The sequence below is a fragment of the Rattus norvegicus genome, chromosome 9 (assembly GCF_036323735.1).
Source record: "Rattus norvegicus strain BN/NHsdMcwi chromosome 9, GRCr8, whole genome shotgun sequence".
Taxonomy (NCBI): Eukaryota; Metazoa; Chordata; class Mammalia; order Rodentia; family Muridae; genus Rattus; species Rattus norvegicus.
The window spans coordinates 95,702,887-95,718,621 of NC_086027.1; the positions used below are offsets into that span (position 1 = coordinate 95,702,887).

The following is a 15,735-nucleotide window of genomic DNA, read 5'->3' on the forward strand; positions in this document are numbered from 1 at the left end:
AGATTTAAAAATGCTCTGTTCAAAAGCTATGCACTGTGTGTGTTTCATTTGCGGCGCCACGCTAAGTTTTGAGAGTGTAGCAACATATATTTAGTTTGTTGTTTTTTTTAACACGGTTTTGCGCATTTTATACACTTAGCAAAGCGGGGCTCTTTTTGCCATCTTGTATGCTCCTTTCTCTTGCATTATATGGCGTTTAAACAGAACTCCAGCCTTGTCTTCTTAATTTTCTGTGGAAGAGTCTCTATCTGTGATCCAAACTGACCCAAAACTCATTATGCAGCCCAGGCTGGCCTCTTGTGAGGATGCTCTGGCCTGACTCTCCCACATGCTAGGATTACAATTGTGAGCTACCATGTTCAGCCATTTGCTTAGTCTTCTGTACTTTAAAACAGCTCTTCAGGGATCCATCAGTCAGCTGACCAAAAAACAAGCAGTCAAAGCATTGGCTTGAAGAACATTATCTGCCTGTGCCTGTAGGTCTAAGAGGTTTACTGGGGCCGTTCATATGGGCTAGCCTGTGGTAGATGTGGTGGTGAATGAAAATAGTTCTCACACACTCATCTATTTGAACACTTGATCACCAGGGAGTGGCATTACTTGAGAGGGATTAGGAGGTGTGGCCTTCCTGGAGAAAGTGTGTCACTAGGGGTTGAGGTTCAAAAGCTCAAGCCAGGCCCAGTGACTGTCTTTTCCTGCTGCTTGTAGAGCTGGGTGTAGGATTCTCAGCTATGTCTCTAGCACCTTCTCTGCCTGAATAACACTGTGCTTTCCGCCATGATGATAATGGGTTAAACCTCTGAAACTGTAAGCCAGCCCCAATTAAATGAATGTTTTGCTTTTAAAAAAAATTTGTCTTGACCCATGGTGTCTCTTCACAGCAATAGAAAACCACTAACCAGGACAGTGGAGTTCCCAAAGAGAAATCCCAAGTCCACATCAACTGGACTATCTTTCAGAACAGGTTAGAGAGAGCCCAAGAGCAAGAAGATCCAGAAAAAGACATACAGGGGGCTACTCGGACCTGGGAGGCAGACAGGTGAGGCAAGCCTCCAAGGAAGTAAAGAGCTGTGGGTGTGTGCTTAGCTCTGGATTAGAGGACATTTTAAACCTGAGCAGCCAATGGGATGTTATCATGAAAGGAATTTGTATAAAAAATGAAATAAAAGTGGAAATCCAGAGTTGGGGATTTAGCTCAGTGGTAGAGCACTTGCCTAGCAAGCGCAAGGCCCTGGGTTCGGTCCCCAGCTCCGAAAAAAAAAGAAAAGAAAAAAAAAGTGGAAATCCTTTCTCCCTCTTGTCAGTATGAAGACAGGAAATTTTATTTGAAACTGACTTGACTTTAGCTGCCTTTTGGTGTGTCCTGTGTTCACCCCATCAATGTCCTGCAGAGGACTAGAACAAGATGGTGCATGCCTTTGGCTGTGGGTCCCTCTGTGGAATACCATGGAGCCTTGGACATGGTGGGCCCAGAAGATAAGAGTCTATCACCAGGAGATGACATCTACTGGGTCTCTAACCTATCAAATGCTAGGTTAAAGATCAGATGGGATATCTGGTCTACCTTCTCATGGATAACAGCCATCTGTCTGTCTGTCAGTGAATGGAGACGCCAGTGCTGCGTCAGGAAGTTCCTCAGAACAAAGCAAGCAAGGTGTTCAAGATCTTTGTTCTCTGTAGGTAGCTGTTGAACAAGAGATGGGGTGAGATATATTTTGGAATTGACATGGCCATGAGAACATGTGTGGGTGTGTTTGAAGGGAAACGGGGAAACTTTTAAAGGCAAAATGAAGTTTCTGGAAGTTATTTCAAAGTAATTCTTAGCTACAAGAATTATTAGCAAAGGTGGCCTCCATCTGCAGTTGGACAGGGTAGCAGTTCTTGCAATATTTTCTGTGTGATTTTGAGCTGGCTTTTTTTTTTTTTTTTTTTGGTTCTTTTTTTCGGAGCTGGGGACCGAACCCAGGGTCTTGCGCTTCCTAGGTAAGCGCTCTACCACTGAGCTAAATCCCCAGCCCCTTGAGCTGGCTTTTAAAGAGTCTTTTCTAACCGCTATTGTTGTAAGACCTCAAAGTGGTCCTACATCAGGAGTGCCACCCACAGAGCACAGATTGACAAAGTGACCGCTGCAATAGCAAGAGGGTCTAAGGTTTTTAATCCACATACATGGGGTTGCTCATCCACTCCAGGGAGAGGCAACCCCGAACCCAAAAAGCACACAACTTTTATTCGTTACAGAGGGCAGACTTCAGCAACAGGGTTAGCTGGCCTATTCTCATTTGGTGGTACACAGGACAAAGGATCTGGTCAGGTATTGTCTGGCCTGCTCAAGCGGCTGTTCTTGGCTCAGCTGGTCACTTTCCTCAACCAGCCCTACACCTGGCCTTGGAAAATCTCTGGGAAAGGGCTAAGTTGGCACTTCCCTTAGACAGAGAGGGAGAACTGGGTGGTCGGGCAGGGTCAGGATGACATCTTGCGGTTGTTCTCAGAATTTACCCCAGGGAGGGGTAGGGAGATCAGTTGTTATTGTTTTGTCTTAATTAGCTTAGTCAGAATTGCCTCAATATCTTGATCACCCAAACATTATCATATCACTGGGCATCCTGACGTCAGATGTATCTCTCAGAAGGGTCACAGGTTTGTCATAGGCGACCTGACCCCCAGATGTATTTCTCCAAACTTTGTTTTTACATCTTTGCTTTTCACAGCTATAAAACTTTATTTCTTCACCCTCAGACACTGCATATCTCCTAGTTGGTTTTTATTTTCTTTTTTTTGTCAACTTGACACAAGCTAGAGTCATCCAAGAAGATGAACCTCAATTGAGAAAATGTACTCAGTGGATCAGCCTGTGGGTAAGCCCCGGGGACATTTTGCTGATTAATAATTAACATAGAGGGGTCCTGCCCACTGTTGGCAGGTCCATCCCTGAGCAAGTGATCTCAGGAGAAAGCAAAGTGAGCAAGCCACAAGGAGTAAAACAGCAGCATTTCTCCATGGCCCCTGCTTCAGTTCCTGCCTCCAGGAACTGGAGGTTCCTGCCTTGAGCTTCTGTTCCTGACTTCTTTTAGAGATGGAGTGTGGCCTGAGAGTTGTAAGATGAAATAAACCCCTTCCTCTCCAAGCTGCTTTTGGTCATGGTGTTTATTATCACAGCAATGAAGAAGCACATTGAGAAGATGCACAGGAGTCTGCTGTGCCTTCAGGCTGATGCCCTGTTATTGTCAGGGTTTCACAAAGGGAACTCCGTTCTGATTCTGAGCCCCTCCATGCAGCTTAGGATCTACGTGAGGTTTTCTGTCATCATTTTCAGAGAGCCTGAGGGTCTAAGGCATCATTTGGCCATCAACAGCTGAGCCAGAATGACAACTGGGCTCTACATGACTCTGACCTGCTCCTCCCATGAAAATTACAATTTTCCAAAGCCCAGGAAGTCTATTCCCACTGAGCACATATTGCTCAATGCTTCCACTTATAAGAGACAACTTGACTCACGCTGCCCGAGGTCATCACTGATTCAGGAGTTCTTCCAGACTAATGAGAGGTGGTATCCTAATTAGGCCAGGGCTGGGCCCACACTGTGACATGATCCCTGAGGGGTGCCTTGTCAGATGAGTGGACAGCAAATAGGAGGACTCCTTTTAGTTTATATAGGCGTGAACTTACTGGGAAGCTGAGATTGGAGTCAAGACCTGGGGACTACAGTAGCCACAGAGACCTTCTAGAAACCAGATTCCCACTGACTCTGTCCTTCCATGACCAGAGCTCTCTGGATCCTGCTTGGCACATACTCCTGAAGGTATGGTTCATCTTGAATTGATTCACATGTCCCTCTGTTGACATAAACAGGAATTCTTGCTGCCAGGGTGTCATGTGAAGTGATGTCAAGGTATGTGGTAAAGCTTCCAGTGGGAGCAGTTTAACTAACTAACTAATTAACTAACTAACTAACTAACTAACTAACTCAGACCGACTAAAGAAACGAACTCAGAACAAAGGCACTGGAAATCAACACAGACCTCTTTACCCTTCCCCATAACTACTGCAGTTTGGCTGTACCTTGGGGTCCTTGAAGGTTTGAGGTCCTGGAAGGCAGGGGCAGGGAGTGGTCGTTAGTGTTTTCTGGTAGACAGAAGGTGCCAGGCTATATGTTATCAAGGATCACCTCGAAGAGAGGAAGTGAACCAGAAATGATCCTAATCTCTAGCTTTGCAAGGTGTGTGCCAGACTGGGCCCCAGCGGGAATGGAAGAGAAGGCGGCAGGACCTTGGGGTGAGTGTGTGTGGGGTGTGTGGGGTGTGCAATCCATCAGATCCAGGCTCAGAGCCACATGCCTCCACCACCTGAGGCTGTGTACTCATGGAGAGCCACCTACCACCTTCCTGACCTACTTTTCAGCTTGCTCACGGCTGTTATAGAACACCGATGCCTGCTTTCCAGGGTGTGTGGGAGAAGTGAGTTTCCTCATGGAAGATAATCTGAGCTTGGTGGCTTCAAGGTCATAACAGTTTCAGTCAGCCTTAGGTAGCCTCAGGGAGACCCAAATAAAATTGTCGTTCCACGGTCCTTTCTGATCATTGACGATTTCTTGCATTGGACATGTTGGTGCCACCTGTCTCATAGCTGGTGTACTGTAGTAAGGCTTGGCTTACACAGAGGCCCCCGTCTACCATTTAGCCTCTCTGGATCCCATTCAGGCTCATGCACTGCTGACAGAAGGGGCCTCACTTAGCCTACTGCTTACTATGAGGAGAGGAAAAAAACGTCTGTCCAACAATGATCAGTCTTTAAGGAGCAGACTAAGTCCAGAATCTGAGTTTGATGTATGGTGGTAGAGTGGAGAGGCTCTGTGTGGGTGGGTGAGGATGGAGATCAGAGGTCAACCCTGGGTGTCATTCCACATGGTGAATGACAACTTTACCGGTGACGCTTCTGTGGGCTAAGCTTAGCTGACTAGGGAGTGGCAGGGATCTGCCTGCTCCTGCCTTCCCAGGGATGATGACAAAGGAGCCCATCAGTCTTGGCTTTTCACACCAGTTCCTAGGTTTGAACTTGGGTCCTCATGACTCTACTTCGAGCATCTTATTGACTGAGTCATCCCTGCAGCGTCAGAGTTCTTGACTCTCGACTCAGTTCTGTATCCATTTCATCGGCTGCCTCTGTTTGGAGGCATAGCTGTGCCCAGGTGTCCCAGAGGGCCCTTGAGACTTCCTCGGTGCAGAGAGCATGGTGTTCGGAAGCACCCTTGTGCTCAGCTGGGCCACTTCACTGGTGACTGTAGTTCTGAGGTCTACCACGTGAGGGTATCAGGAGGATTAAATAATGAGCAAATACTTGTAAGTTATAAGATTTGTAAATACAATTGACACAGATTCCTAGAAAATATTGGGTACTTAGAGAATAAACACAAAACATTTTGTGAAGACCAGCTGGGTTGATGATGATGACGATGACGGTGACGATGTCAGTGTCGATGACGATGGCAATGACGATGATGGTGACAATGATGATGACAAAAGCAGGGGTTGGGAAGTTATTGGTGTGTGTGCGAGTTTGGGCTGAGGCTGTGGGTGAGATACCTCATGCTGACCTGAAAGTCCTTTTTCCCGATTTTTCCCATTTCTGGGCTCAGTCCCGTCTCTAATATACAGGGCTTGGCTGTTTAGAGAGGTCAGTGGGACTAGCTGGTATCTACTAGATACCAGAGAAGCTGTTGCCTCCACTCCAGCTTCTCTGCACAAAAGGCCTCACTCTGAGCGTCGTGGGCTTGCAGGGGGTAGGGCATCTGTGGCTCAGATGAAGTAATTGCTGTCAAATGCTCAGCCAGTCCCTGGCCCTGGCGAGCACCATATCCATATTGGCAGTAAGACTGACCTTTTCATCCCTGACCAAATATCCACTCCATCAGAACAGGCTTCTTGGCCTATTTTGTTTCTGATCCACCTCAGGTTCCCAGAATACCGCATGGGCCTGTGACAGGAATGACTGCATTTGTTGCCATCTTTAAGGTGGCCAGACACTAAGTGAGGAATCTAGAAACTAGCCATGGACACTGCGGAAACCAGGACCCAGCTTCCCACATAAGCACTGACCAGGCCTCAGTCCTAGTTTCTTTCTGTTGTGATAAACACCGTGACCAAAGGGAGCCAAGAGAGGAAAGGCTTTATTTAGCTTACACGTCCCCATCATAATCCATCACAACCGAAGCAGAGGCCCTGGGGGACATGGCTTTCCTGTCTTACTCAGCCTAATTTCAGGACTCCTGTCCAAGCCATGTAGAGAGAGGCCCAGGTCCTCCCACATCAAACACTGATCAATCACTTGCTCTCCTCCCCAGACACACCCTCAGGTCAATAAAATGAAGGCAATTCCTCTGTTGAGGTCCCCTCTTCCCAAGTGATATTCATCCGTGTCAACTTGACATAAACTGAGCAGCACATTGTCCTGGTCTGCTCACGGTCTGCTGTCTCAGTCTCTAGGAGACACCACCACTACCACGTTGGTCATTATTGTCCGTTTCATCCAGATGCTTTTGTCCAATCTCACATGGAAAATTGCAGCAAGCTCATCTGTTCTCTCTCTTTGGAACTGAGAAAGAAACTTCCTTAGAATTAATTAGATTAGATCAATGGCCTGCCTAAAATTTGCCTCTGGGCTAAAATCTAACTTGTGGTCAATAAGACCATGCAAAGAGGGTCAATGTCGTTAGCTACCATCAAACACAACAGGAAGTACACTGAGGTATTCCTGCACAGCCACTAGGATAGCTAGACTTGAAAATTCAAGTGCTGGTGACAGTGAAGGTGTGGGGGATAGGGACTCCCTCCACACCCAATGTGGAAAAGATTCAGAAGTAAATCTGGTAAGGTGATCTCCAAGAATGCTGAAGCTATGTGTTAGATCTCCAGAACTGTCCAGCGTTACACATTACATGAACCAGACAGGCCTGTAGTCCTACTACTTGGGCAATGGAGGTATGAGTTTAAAGTCATCCTTGGCTACATATTGAGTTCCAGCCTAGCCTGGGCTACATATAAGAGAGCTGCCCTCAAAGTAATAACTAAGTAACTGTATAAATAATGAAGTTCTGCTGCATGAATGCACCTTAGAAATGACATGCTAAGAGAAGGAAGCCAGCCATGTGCTGGGTGACTGTACTTGTATAAAATGTATAGAAGAGGCAAAGCCAGAGATAGAGACTAGACTGGTGGTCTCCTGGGGCCATGGTTGGAGTAGAGAAGAGTGACCGTTCACATTTACAGAATTTGTTGTGGGGATTTATGCAGTGATGTCTGCATAGTCTCAGGATGGGCCTTTGAAATCACAGAATGGCTCTTTGAGAAGCTGAATTGCATATTGTGAGATACGAGGCATCCCTTTTGAAAATGGAGAGTGGCCCGTCACTGTAGAATGGATCAGTAGTCACTAGTTCTAGCCAGAGGCTTCATCCCTCTCCCAGACCCCATCTTCTCCTATCTCTACACCATGAGCGGCCGCGCTTGTCACATCACTGCCCGTTGGTCTTGGGGTTTCTACTCAACCCTTGCTGTTGCTCTAAGTCACCTTTTTCCTCTTTGAACCCCAAGGACTAGCTCATAGTCCTTGTCTGGTTCCTCCTGACAACAACTCTGGCCCCCTTTCTCTGTCTCAAGCTGCTTTGGGGATGCCTACGCTAACTTCCCACGTTGTATACTGAAGGCCAACTCATTGGAATGGAGAAAGTCTTGGCCTCAGGAACATCCTAAAATCAAAAATCATTTAAATCTTATTATATGCTACTGAAGAATTTTCATTAAAGATCAGCTGTTTGGCCCTTGATCAAGTTTCTAAGACACAGAAATGGCATCTTTCTCTTTGTCTTTCTTCTTTTAATTGTATTCAATTCTTTCCTATTAAATTTCATGACAGTTATGGCCATGGAGCAAGATTACAGTTTGCAGGCTTAGACTTTGTTTTGTTTAGTCTCTCCTTTTCTGAGACTGTCTCAGTGCAGCCCAGGCTGGCTTCGAATTCCAAACACTCTTCCTGCCTCAGCTTCTCACATGCCGAACCGCAGCCATGAGCCACCAACACTTCAAGTCTCCATTTTAAAGCAAAGACTTATCCCCACTTTTTTTTAAGAACATTCTTTTTTTAGCTGTCATCTGCCCTTCTAAATTTTAGTCTGCTGCATTGTCCCAATAACATTCATCAGACTTGAACAATAGGATGGTTGACTACACCTCTCAAAACTGGTAAAAACAAGTTTTAAATGATCATACATTACACGGTAGAAGAGTGTAGGAAAGCCCCTGTCTCCTGCTTGCTGACTCCGCACTTTTCATTTCTCCTCCCTGGGGTTAAGACATGGGAAGAGTTCATAGGAAGTTATGGCTCCCTTGGCAGGGTTTAATGGAGGTTTCTGAAGTCATTACTCTTAGCAGGATAGAAGGCGGCCAGTTCGACAGAGAGGAGGGTAGTGGGGTGGTGGGGTTTCTGAGAATCTTAGAGTTACCTCAACATATCCTGAGGGTCTCACTTCAAGGCAGAATGTGGGGGTCCATCTGTTCTTATGTTCTGGGTAGATAGGTCATCAAATAAAGCCTTTGTTGAGGATAACCTTGGCAAGTGGTTCTCTCAGCCAAGGGTGGTTATTCTGGCTTAAGAAGTTAGCTCTGGGGGTTGGGGATTTAGCTCAGTGGTAGAGCGCTTGCCTAGGAAGCGCAAGGCCCTGGGTTTGGTCCCCAGCTCCGGAAAAAAAGAACCAAAAAAAAAAAAAAAAAAAAAAAAAAAAAAAGAAGTTAGCTCTGTCAACTCTTTGTCAACCGCAGTCGGCAAGTTATCCCCTGCCTTCCCTGTTCTTTTCTGCAAGTACTTACATCGTTGTTCATTTTCTCACATCCTGAGCCTCCCCTCCCCCGCCAGTCCCATTAGTAGGCAGAGCCTATCCCTCCAGATGCACAACCACCCCCTACCTGCCTCAGGGTGGCACCCACACAGTGAGGGAAGCTGGTTTACCAGCCTCAGGCAGCTGAGGGGAATGGAGGTATTTTCTTTCTCTTTGGAACAGCTTTCTAGGGCTCTGGAGTTATAAAAAGGCTCCCACGTGTCATTCCCTGACAGTCGGACAGCTGCAGAGAGCCACTTAGCAAGCTCCTCTACTCTCCTCAGGGTTAGCAGCTGAAGGTTGTCACACATCTGTTGTGAGGGGAACTGGTTATGGCAGGAATCTATACAAAACCCACTTTTTCGATTCTTGGGTAGAAGACTGCCAGGACGCTACAGCCGCACTGGCGAACGGTATCTTGGGATATGGGAAAGGACACAGAACCCTTTCAAAGGCCAGGCTACCCAGACAGGACTCAGTTTGCCAGTCAGATGAGTGCCTCCTGTATTGGATGACTCTGGCCCTTGTCACAGGTATGACAGCAGATGATGTGTCTTCTCTTTCTGCCCAGATCTCAGGCCCATGGAGACCTGCCCCGTCCTCCAGAAAGAGACGCTGTTCCACACAGAAGTCTATGCTTACAGAATCCCTGCTCTGCTCTACCTGAAGAAGCAGAAGACCCTGCTGGCCTTTGCAGAAAAGCGAGCCAGCAGGACGGATGAGCATGCTGAGTTGATTGTCCTGCGAAGAGGGAGCTACAATGGAGCCACCAACCATGTCAAGGTAAGGCATGTGGCTTACCTGGGTTGGCTCGACACACACCCATGTGGTCCTGGGTGCGGTGGAACCAGGCGTAAATCTCACCGAACTCAGGGGCAAGGCTATCCCTTGGTAAATAAGATGTAGGTAGGATCTAGGGAACTTAGGAGAGATCTAGAAACCCATCCAGGGACAGGGTGACAAAAAGGCTCCTGTACCCAACCCAGATCTCTTGGGTTCACCAGCAGCAAGTCTTGTTGGCTGATCATGTGCTTCATCACGTGACTGACTGAGTTTCCTGGCATCCTTGAAAGCCCAAGGGAAGAGCAGTTCACTGTCATTTAACAGGACATTAGTTACCTTTGAGGGTAAATAAGCTGGGGTCTTAGGATCGGGCAATGCTCTACGTCCTCATAACATTACTCTTATCACAACTACATGATAGTCATTCAAAGTATGGCATCAACATTTATTTTGCCTGGTGCATAATTATCATACACTTTCATGACCCTTGAAGCAGATGGACCTGAATTCAAGGAAGACCTGGGTCCACTCCTTATTCAAGGGCTGGTCTTAGGCAACTTGGCTAACCTTTAGGCCTCTCATTCTTGAAATATGAAGAGGAGCTAAGGACGCTTCTTCAGCATCGGAAGATTAGGCAACACAGTGGGTGGCATCCATCTTTTGGTGTGGTGTCTGTGCTTAGAGTCCTGCACTGGGACAGCTAATGAAGATACAGGGGTGTCCAGTGTGGCTGTGGCATACATGACATAGCAGTGGCAGCAGGGAAGCTCAGTGTGAAAGCTTCAGTGTCGGAGTCCATCAATGCAGTGTCCTAAGTAATGATACTTCATTTTCTTTGCCTTTTAAAAATGCTAGACCAGCCCGGAAGAACAGACGGTTAGGAATGGTCCCTACCATAGTTACTTATACTTTTTTTTTTTTTTAGATAAATCACATTTATTTGCTTGTTTATCTGTACCTGCATGCATTCAAGTGAATCAGTTCTCTCATTGGTCCTGTTGGCCCTAGAGACTGAACTCATCAGGCCTGGTGGCATGTACCCTTACTTGCTGGACCATCTGCTGGCTCCTGAGTTACTTTTGTGTCTTCTGGGGTCTGTCGGGCACATTGTGGATGCTACGCAAATATCTATTAGTGGGAATCAAAGTAACAAAGCCTTCAGGGAGAGAAGTGGGGAGGGAGATTGGGGCGAGGGAGGGGGATGGAGAAAGGGAGAGGAACCTGACTCCTGCTGCTCCTAGGGGTGGGTAATTAATGGGTATAGTAGACCCTTCATAGCCTTTGACACCACCCCTAAGACACACCTGCCCCGTGGACCCCCAGTTTAGCTTCCTGTCTTTGTCACCAGCAATCTCAAGTTTATGTTTCTCCTTCTCCTCTCTCCTTACATTCAGTGGCAACCTGAGGAAGTGGTGACCCAAGCCCAGCTGGAGGGCCACCGCTCCATGAATCCATGTCCCTTGTATGACAAGCAAACAAAGACCCTCTTCCTTTTCTTCATTGCTGTCCCTGGGCGTGTATCAGAACAGCATCAGCTCCAAACTAGGGTTAATGTCACACGGCTATGCCGTGTCACCAGCACCGATTATGGGATGAACTGGAGCCCCGTCCAGGACCTCACAGAGACCACCATTGGCAGCACCCACCAGGACTGGGCCACATTTGCTGTGGGTCCAGGGCACTGTCTGCAGCTGCGGAACAGAGCTGGGAGCCTGCTGGTACCTGCTTATGCCTACCAGAAGCTGCACCCTGTCCATAAACCTACCCCCTTTGCCTTCTGCTTCATCAGCCTTGACCACGGGCACACGTGGGAACTAGGGAACTTTGTGTCTGAGAACTCACTGGAGTGTCAGGTGGCTGAGGTTGGCACTGGTGCTCATAGGGTGGTATATCTCAATGCTAGGAGCTTCATAGGAGCTAGAGTCCAGGCACAAAGTCCTAACGATGGCCTGGATTTCCAGGACAACCAGGTAGTAAGTAAGCTTGTAGAGCCCCCCCACGGGTGTCATGGAAGTGTGGTCGCCTTCCACAGCCCCACCTCTAAGCCAGATGCCTTAGACATGTGGCTGCTTTATACCCACCCTACGGACTCCAGGAATAGAACCAACCTGGGCGTGTACCTCAACCAGACGCCACTAGATCCCACAGCCTGGTCAGAGCCCACCCTGCTAGCCACGGGCACCTGTGCCTACTCAGACTTGCAGAATATGGGGCGTGGCCCTGATGGGTCCCCACAGTTTGGGTGCCTGTATGAATCAGGTAACTATGACGAGATCATTTTCCTCATGTTCACCCTGAAGCAAGCTTTTCCCACAGTACATGGTGCTCAGTGACCTCATTGCATGTGGCTTCCAAAGGGCTTCCTGTGCTTCAGAACACCCGTCTCTCTTTCCTTCCAGCATCCTCTGGACTCTTGAATCCAGCTCTTGGGTCTGTTCCTTGGGAGTATACAGAGAGTTTGGTCTCTTGACTCTTAGCAAGTTTTGTTCTTTCAGCCTCCGAAAGTGGGTTCTATTTTCAGCCCAGAAATCAAAGGAGCCTGACTTTCCTCAGCCTGTATGTATAAAGGCTGCCACTCTGCATGTTGGCTGTCACTATGTTAGCTTAACCTGCCTGTTTCCCCATGCCTAGTTTTTGGATGAATATTAATAAATTAATTATCCTACTCAGCCTATTTCTTCCTGGAAAAAATGTTTACTGAGTCTCTGGGGAAAGGATGAGCAAAACATATGAGTTAGCAAAGATGTCCGTGTGTTGTGTGTGTGTGTGTGTGTGTGTGTGTCTGTGTGTGTGTGTCTGTGTGTGTGTGTCTGTGTGTGTGTGTCTGTGTGTGTGTATGTGTATGTGTGTGTGTATGTGTATGTCTCTGTGTGTGTGTGTCTGTGTGTGTGTCTCTGTGTGTGTGTGTGTCTGTGTGTGTGTGTGTATGTGTGTGTGTCTGTGTGTGCGTGTGTGTGTGTCTGTGTGTGTGTCTGTGTGTGTGTATGTGTATGTGTGTGTGTATGTGTGTGTCTCTGTGTGTGTGTGTGTCTGTGTGTGTGTGTGTCTGTGTGTGTGTCTGTGTGTGTGTGTGTCTGTGTGTGTGTGTCTGTGTGTGTGTGTATGTGTGTGTCTCTGTGTGTGTGTGTCTGTGTGTGTGCGTGTGTGTGTGTGTGTGTGTCCCTTTGCCAATGCTTTAGAGTAGACAGCATCAGAACACTCTGTTGAACCAGCTAAGTCATTGTGTTGTACTCTAAGGAATGTTCTAACAAATTAGCGCATTCCTGCTTGGCAGCGGGAAACAACACTTCTCAAAACTCAAGCCTGCAGGCCATGTTCTCTGGGTACCTCTAGAACACGGTCCCTTCCTGCCTCCTCCATCCACATTCTGGTGGCATCCAGCAATGGCTGCCATTCCTCGCAATTCATGTAAGCATCACTATCCTCCTTGGACCATCTTTACATGGCTGCCTCCTCCTGTGCCCTCCCCTCTGTCACTCAAGGAAAATGCTGGTGGAAGTAGAGTCTACCAGATAATCCAGACTCAAGTTATAGTACCAGAGGCTGGGCATTAGTTGCGTCTTGGAGGCCCTAACTCCACCCACTGCAGGCATGGTTTTTCCATGTAGGTGGTATGGCTGAAGGTAGGAAGGTGGTTCTGATGGATCAGTGAGTTTAGAAGAATCTGGGGTGGGCAGGGGTGGAGCTGTTCGATGCATGTTGGAGTTGTAGGGCTGCTTTGGGGTACTCAAGCCTGTGGTGATAGGAGACCCCCTAGGGATGCTAGGTTAGCTCCTATGACAAACAGCAGAGAGAAGGCTCTCCCAGGCTATCTCAAGGGCCCACTGATTGAGGAGTCTGACATCTCTCTGATACCCCAGGACTGTTAGAGGCCCTTTGTGTTCAGAACCTTGTATCCTATGGAAGGTTTGCTGCTGGTCTTACCAGACCCTCCTTAATCACCCCAGTGATACTAGGCACAGATTCTTATAACTGAGTGATATCTTTGGGCAAGTGTGGAAGTCAGAGTGTGTGTTTTGTTGGAAGAGGGCAGTAGAGCCGCCTATTAGAATGTTCTCTCTCCTTGTGAGGGTTTCATCCAGCCAACTAGAAGGAAAACTGGGTTCCTCTGTTTGGAGGATTCCCATCTGGTGTCTTGAAAAGCATTCAGAGTAACAGGGATAGGTTCTAGGCTGAGTGCAAGATGGAGGGCTTAGAAGGCAGCCAGGAAGACTCTGGAGATGATGAGGGTAGATGAGTCCACCATATACTATCCAAATCCAGACACTCCGAGAGTGCAAGGGGTCCTAACAATGATTCCTCCAGTCAATAGATGTTACCCAGGACTATTCTCCTCAAGCTGGGAGAGTGAGGGGAGCCATTTGTTGAGACTGAAAGGCATTCCCTATGCACTGCTCAGCTGTTAGAACTCCCTGGGGAGCTTTGCAATAGTTCTGATGCCAGGGTCTCCCCTGGTCCTACTGATCCAGAATCAGCCCTAGGGCCCAGGGACTGGTATTTTGTCAAAAATCTCAAGTTACTCTAATGAACGCAAGGATTGCCCTTCTAGTTTTAAATACAGATGTCAAAGTCATCTAGTTCGGAGTTCTTTTTTAAGGCAAAATTTGATTTGGTTAAAGTTGAACAGATCCACTCACCAAAAGACACCATTAAAAGAGTAAAATCAAAAGTTGTCAATAGGAAAGATCTATTTATGACACACATATTTGTCTATAATGCAGAAACAATAAGAAAACCAACTGGTCCAATAAAAGTAGGTAAATGCTTTGAGCAGGCCCTTTCCCATTCTAAAGGTTGCTAAACACACGGGAGCATGCTCACCACAGTATCGGTCCTTGGGCTAATACAGATTAAAATGTAGACACTAAAGTGATGAGGGTTTTAAACGTCAATAGTGGCAAGGACTGGCAGGGCTCTGGACCACTGGAGCATCTGTACCTCTTTAGAAGAGGAGTTTCTGGCACAACCACTTTGGAAAAGTGTGAGGTAGGAGTCCCCAAAGCCACACATGCTGACCTTTGATGCAGTGATCAAGTGATACATGTCAGAGAAACGAGGGTCTGCAGCCATCAAAGGTGGGAAGTCTGTCTATAGCAGCCTTAGAGACAGTGGACCTGGAAGTAACCCACGCATCAACAAGACTGAACGGACAACTGGCGTACTATAGGACGATCAAGGAACGAGCTGTTACTTCACACTGGCGCGGGTAACTTCCACACAGCACACTGAAGGATAGAAGCTGACACAGAGCATACTTGACAAGAAACTTCAATTCCTATGGGTACAGGCAAAGAAATGTAACTCTAATAAGTCCGTCAGAACACCGGGCACTTCCGATGAAGGAGCTGCTGCCTGGAAGACAGGAAAAGAGAGAACTCTGGCTCCATGAAAGACTTGCTGCTCTGCCCGAAGCCGCTTAGGTAGTCAGTTCCAGAGACTAGTTCTGTGATCTGTATGAGGCCAGGCTGGAGAGCTGACTGCACATATGTTATGTTCTAATGAAAAGGAAGTTAAAGTGAACAATTTAACTTCAGCAGTGACTTACTATACTGCATTTTAAAACTCCGGGATGAAATTCGATTTATTTCTATTTTGGAAGAATTTTAAACTTACAGAAAAAACAACAAAGATGGAGAAGAGCATCCTCATGTACAGCACACCCAGTTTCCCCTCAAGTTGAAGTCTTACATAACTACAGCACGTTTGTCGGCTGAGACATCTGCACTGGTGTGAGATTAACTAGACTCTGGACTGCATTCTGATTTCCTCAGTCCCCCACCCCTACCTCCCAGACATTATTTTTACTAGCTCTGGCATCCAAATCAGGATTTGTTCTCTATTTAGTGATAGAGTTTTTACTATAACGAATCTGTGTCCTTGGAGATGCATACATACTCAAGTCCAGCATGCTCTGCCCTCCCTTATCTCCTCCCCCACACCAAAAATTCCTTAAGCAAATAAATTAGTTAAGAATGAGCAAATTGCAAAGAACGTGTGCTTCCAGGCAGGAATGCAGGTGTGCAAATGTCAGAAGTAGGTTGACCTGTGGAGCTCAAGAAAGTGGCCCCCAAGTCAGAGACACCTGC

The 15,735-nt window shown here is 47.2% G+C and overlaps 1 protein-coding gene across 7 annotated transcripts in view; it reads left to right on the top strand.

Annotated features, from left to right (window-relative positions):
* The window catches only part of Neu2 (neuraminidase 2), a 48,872-nt gene extending 36,549 nt beyond the window's left edge, over positions 1-12,323 (top strand). For 3 of the 7 annotated variants that reach the window (XM_039083110.2, XM_039083108.2, XM_039083109.2), the window contains exons 3-4: positions 9,438-9,649; positions 11,044-12,323. In XM_039083110.2, the coding sequence (XP_038939038.1) occupies positions 9,449-9,649; positions 11,044-11,982 (1,140 nt within the window). In that variant the 5' untranslated portion in view covers positions 9,438-9,448 and the 3' untranslated portion in view covers positions 11,983-12,323. Of the gene's footprint in view, positions 1-3,552; positions 3,800-9,064; positions 9,280-9,437; positions 9,650-11,043 lie in introns of those variants that run through there. The other 4 variants (XM_006245362.5, XM_017596302.3, NM_017130.2 and 1 more) reach the window with 4 other exon arrangements.
* Positions 12,324-15,735: the final 3,412 nt, after the last annotated feature.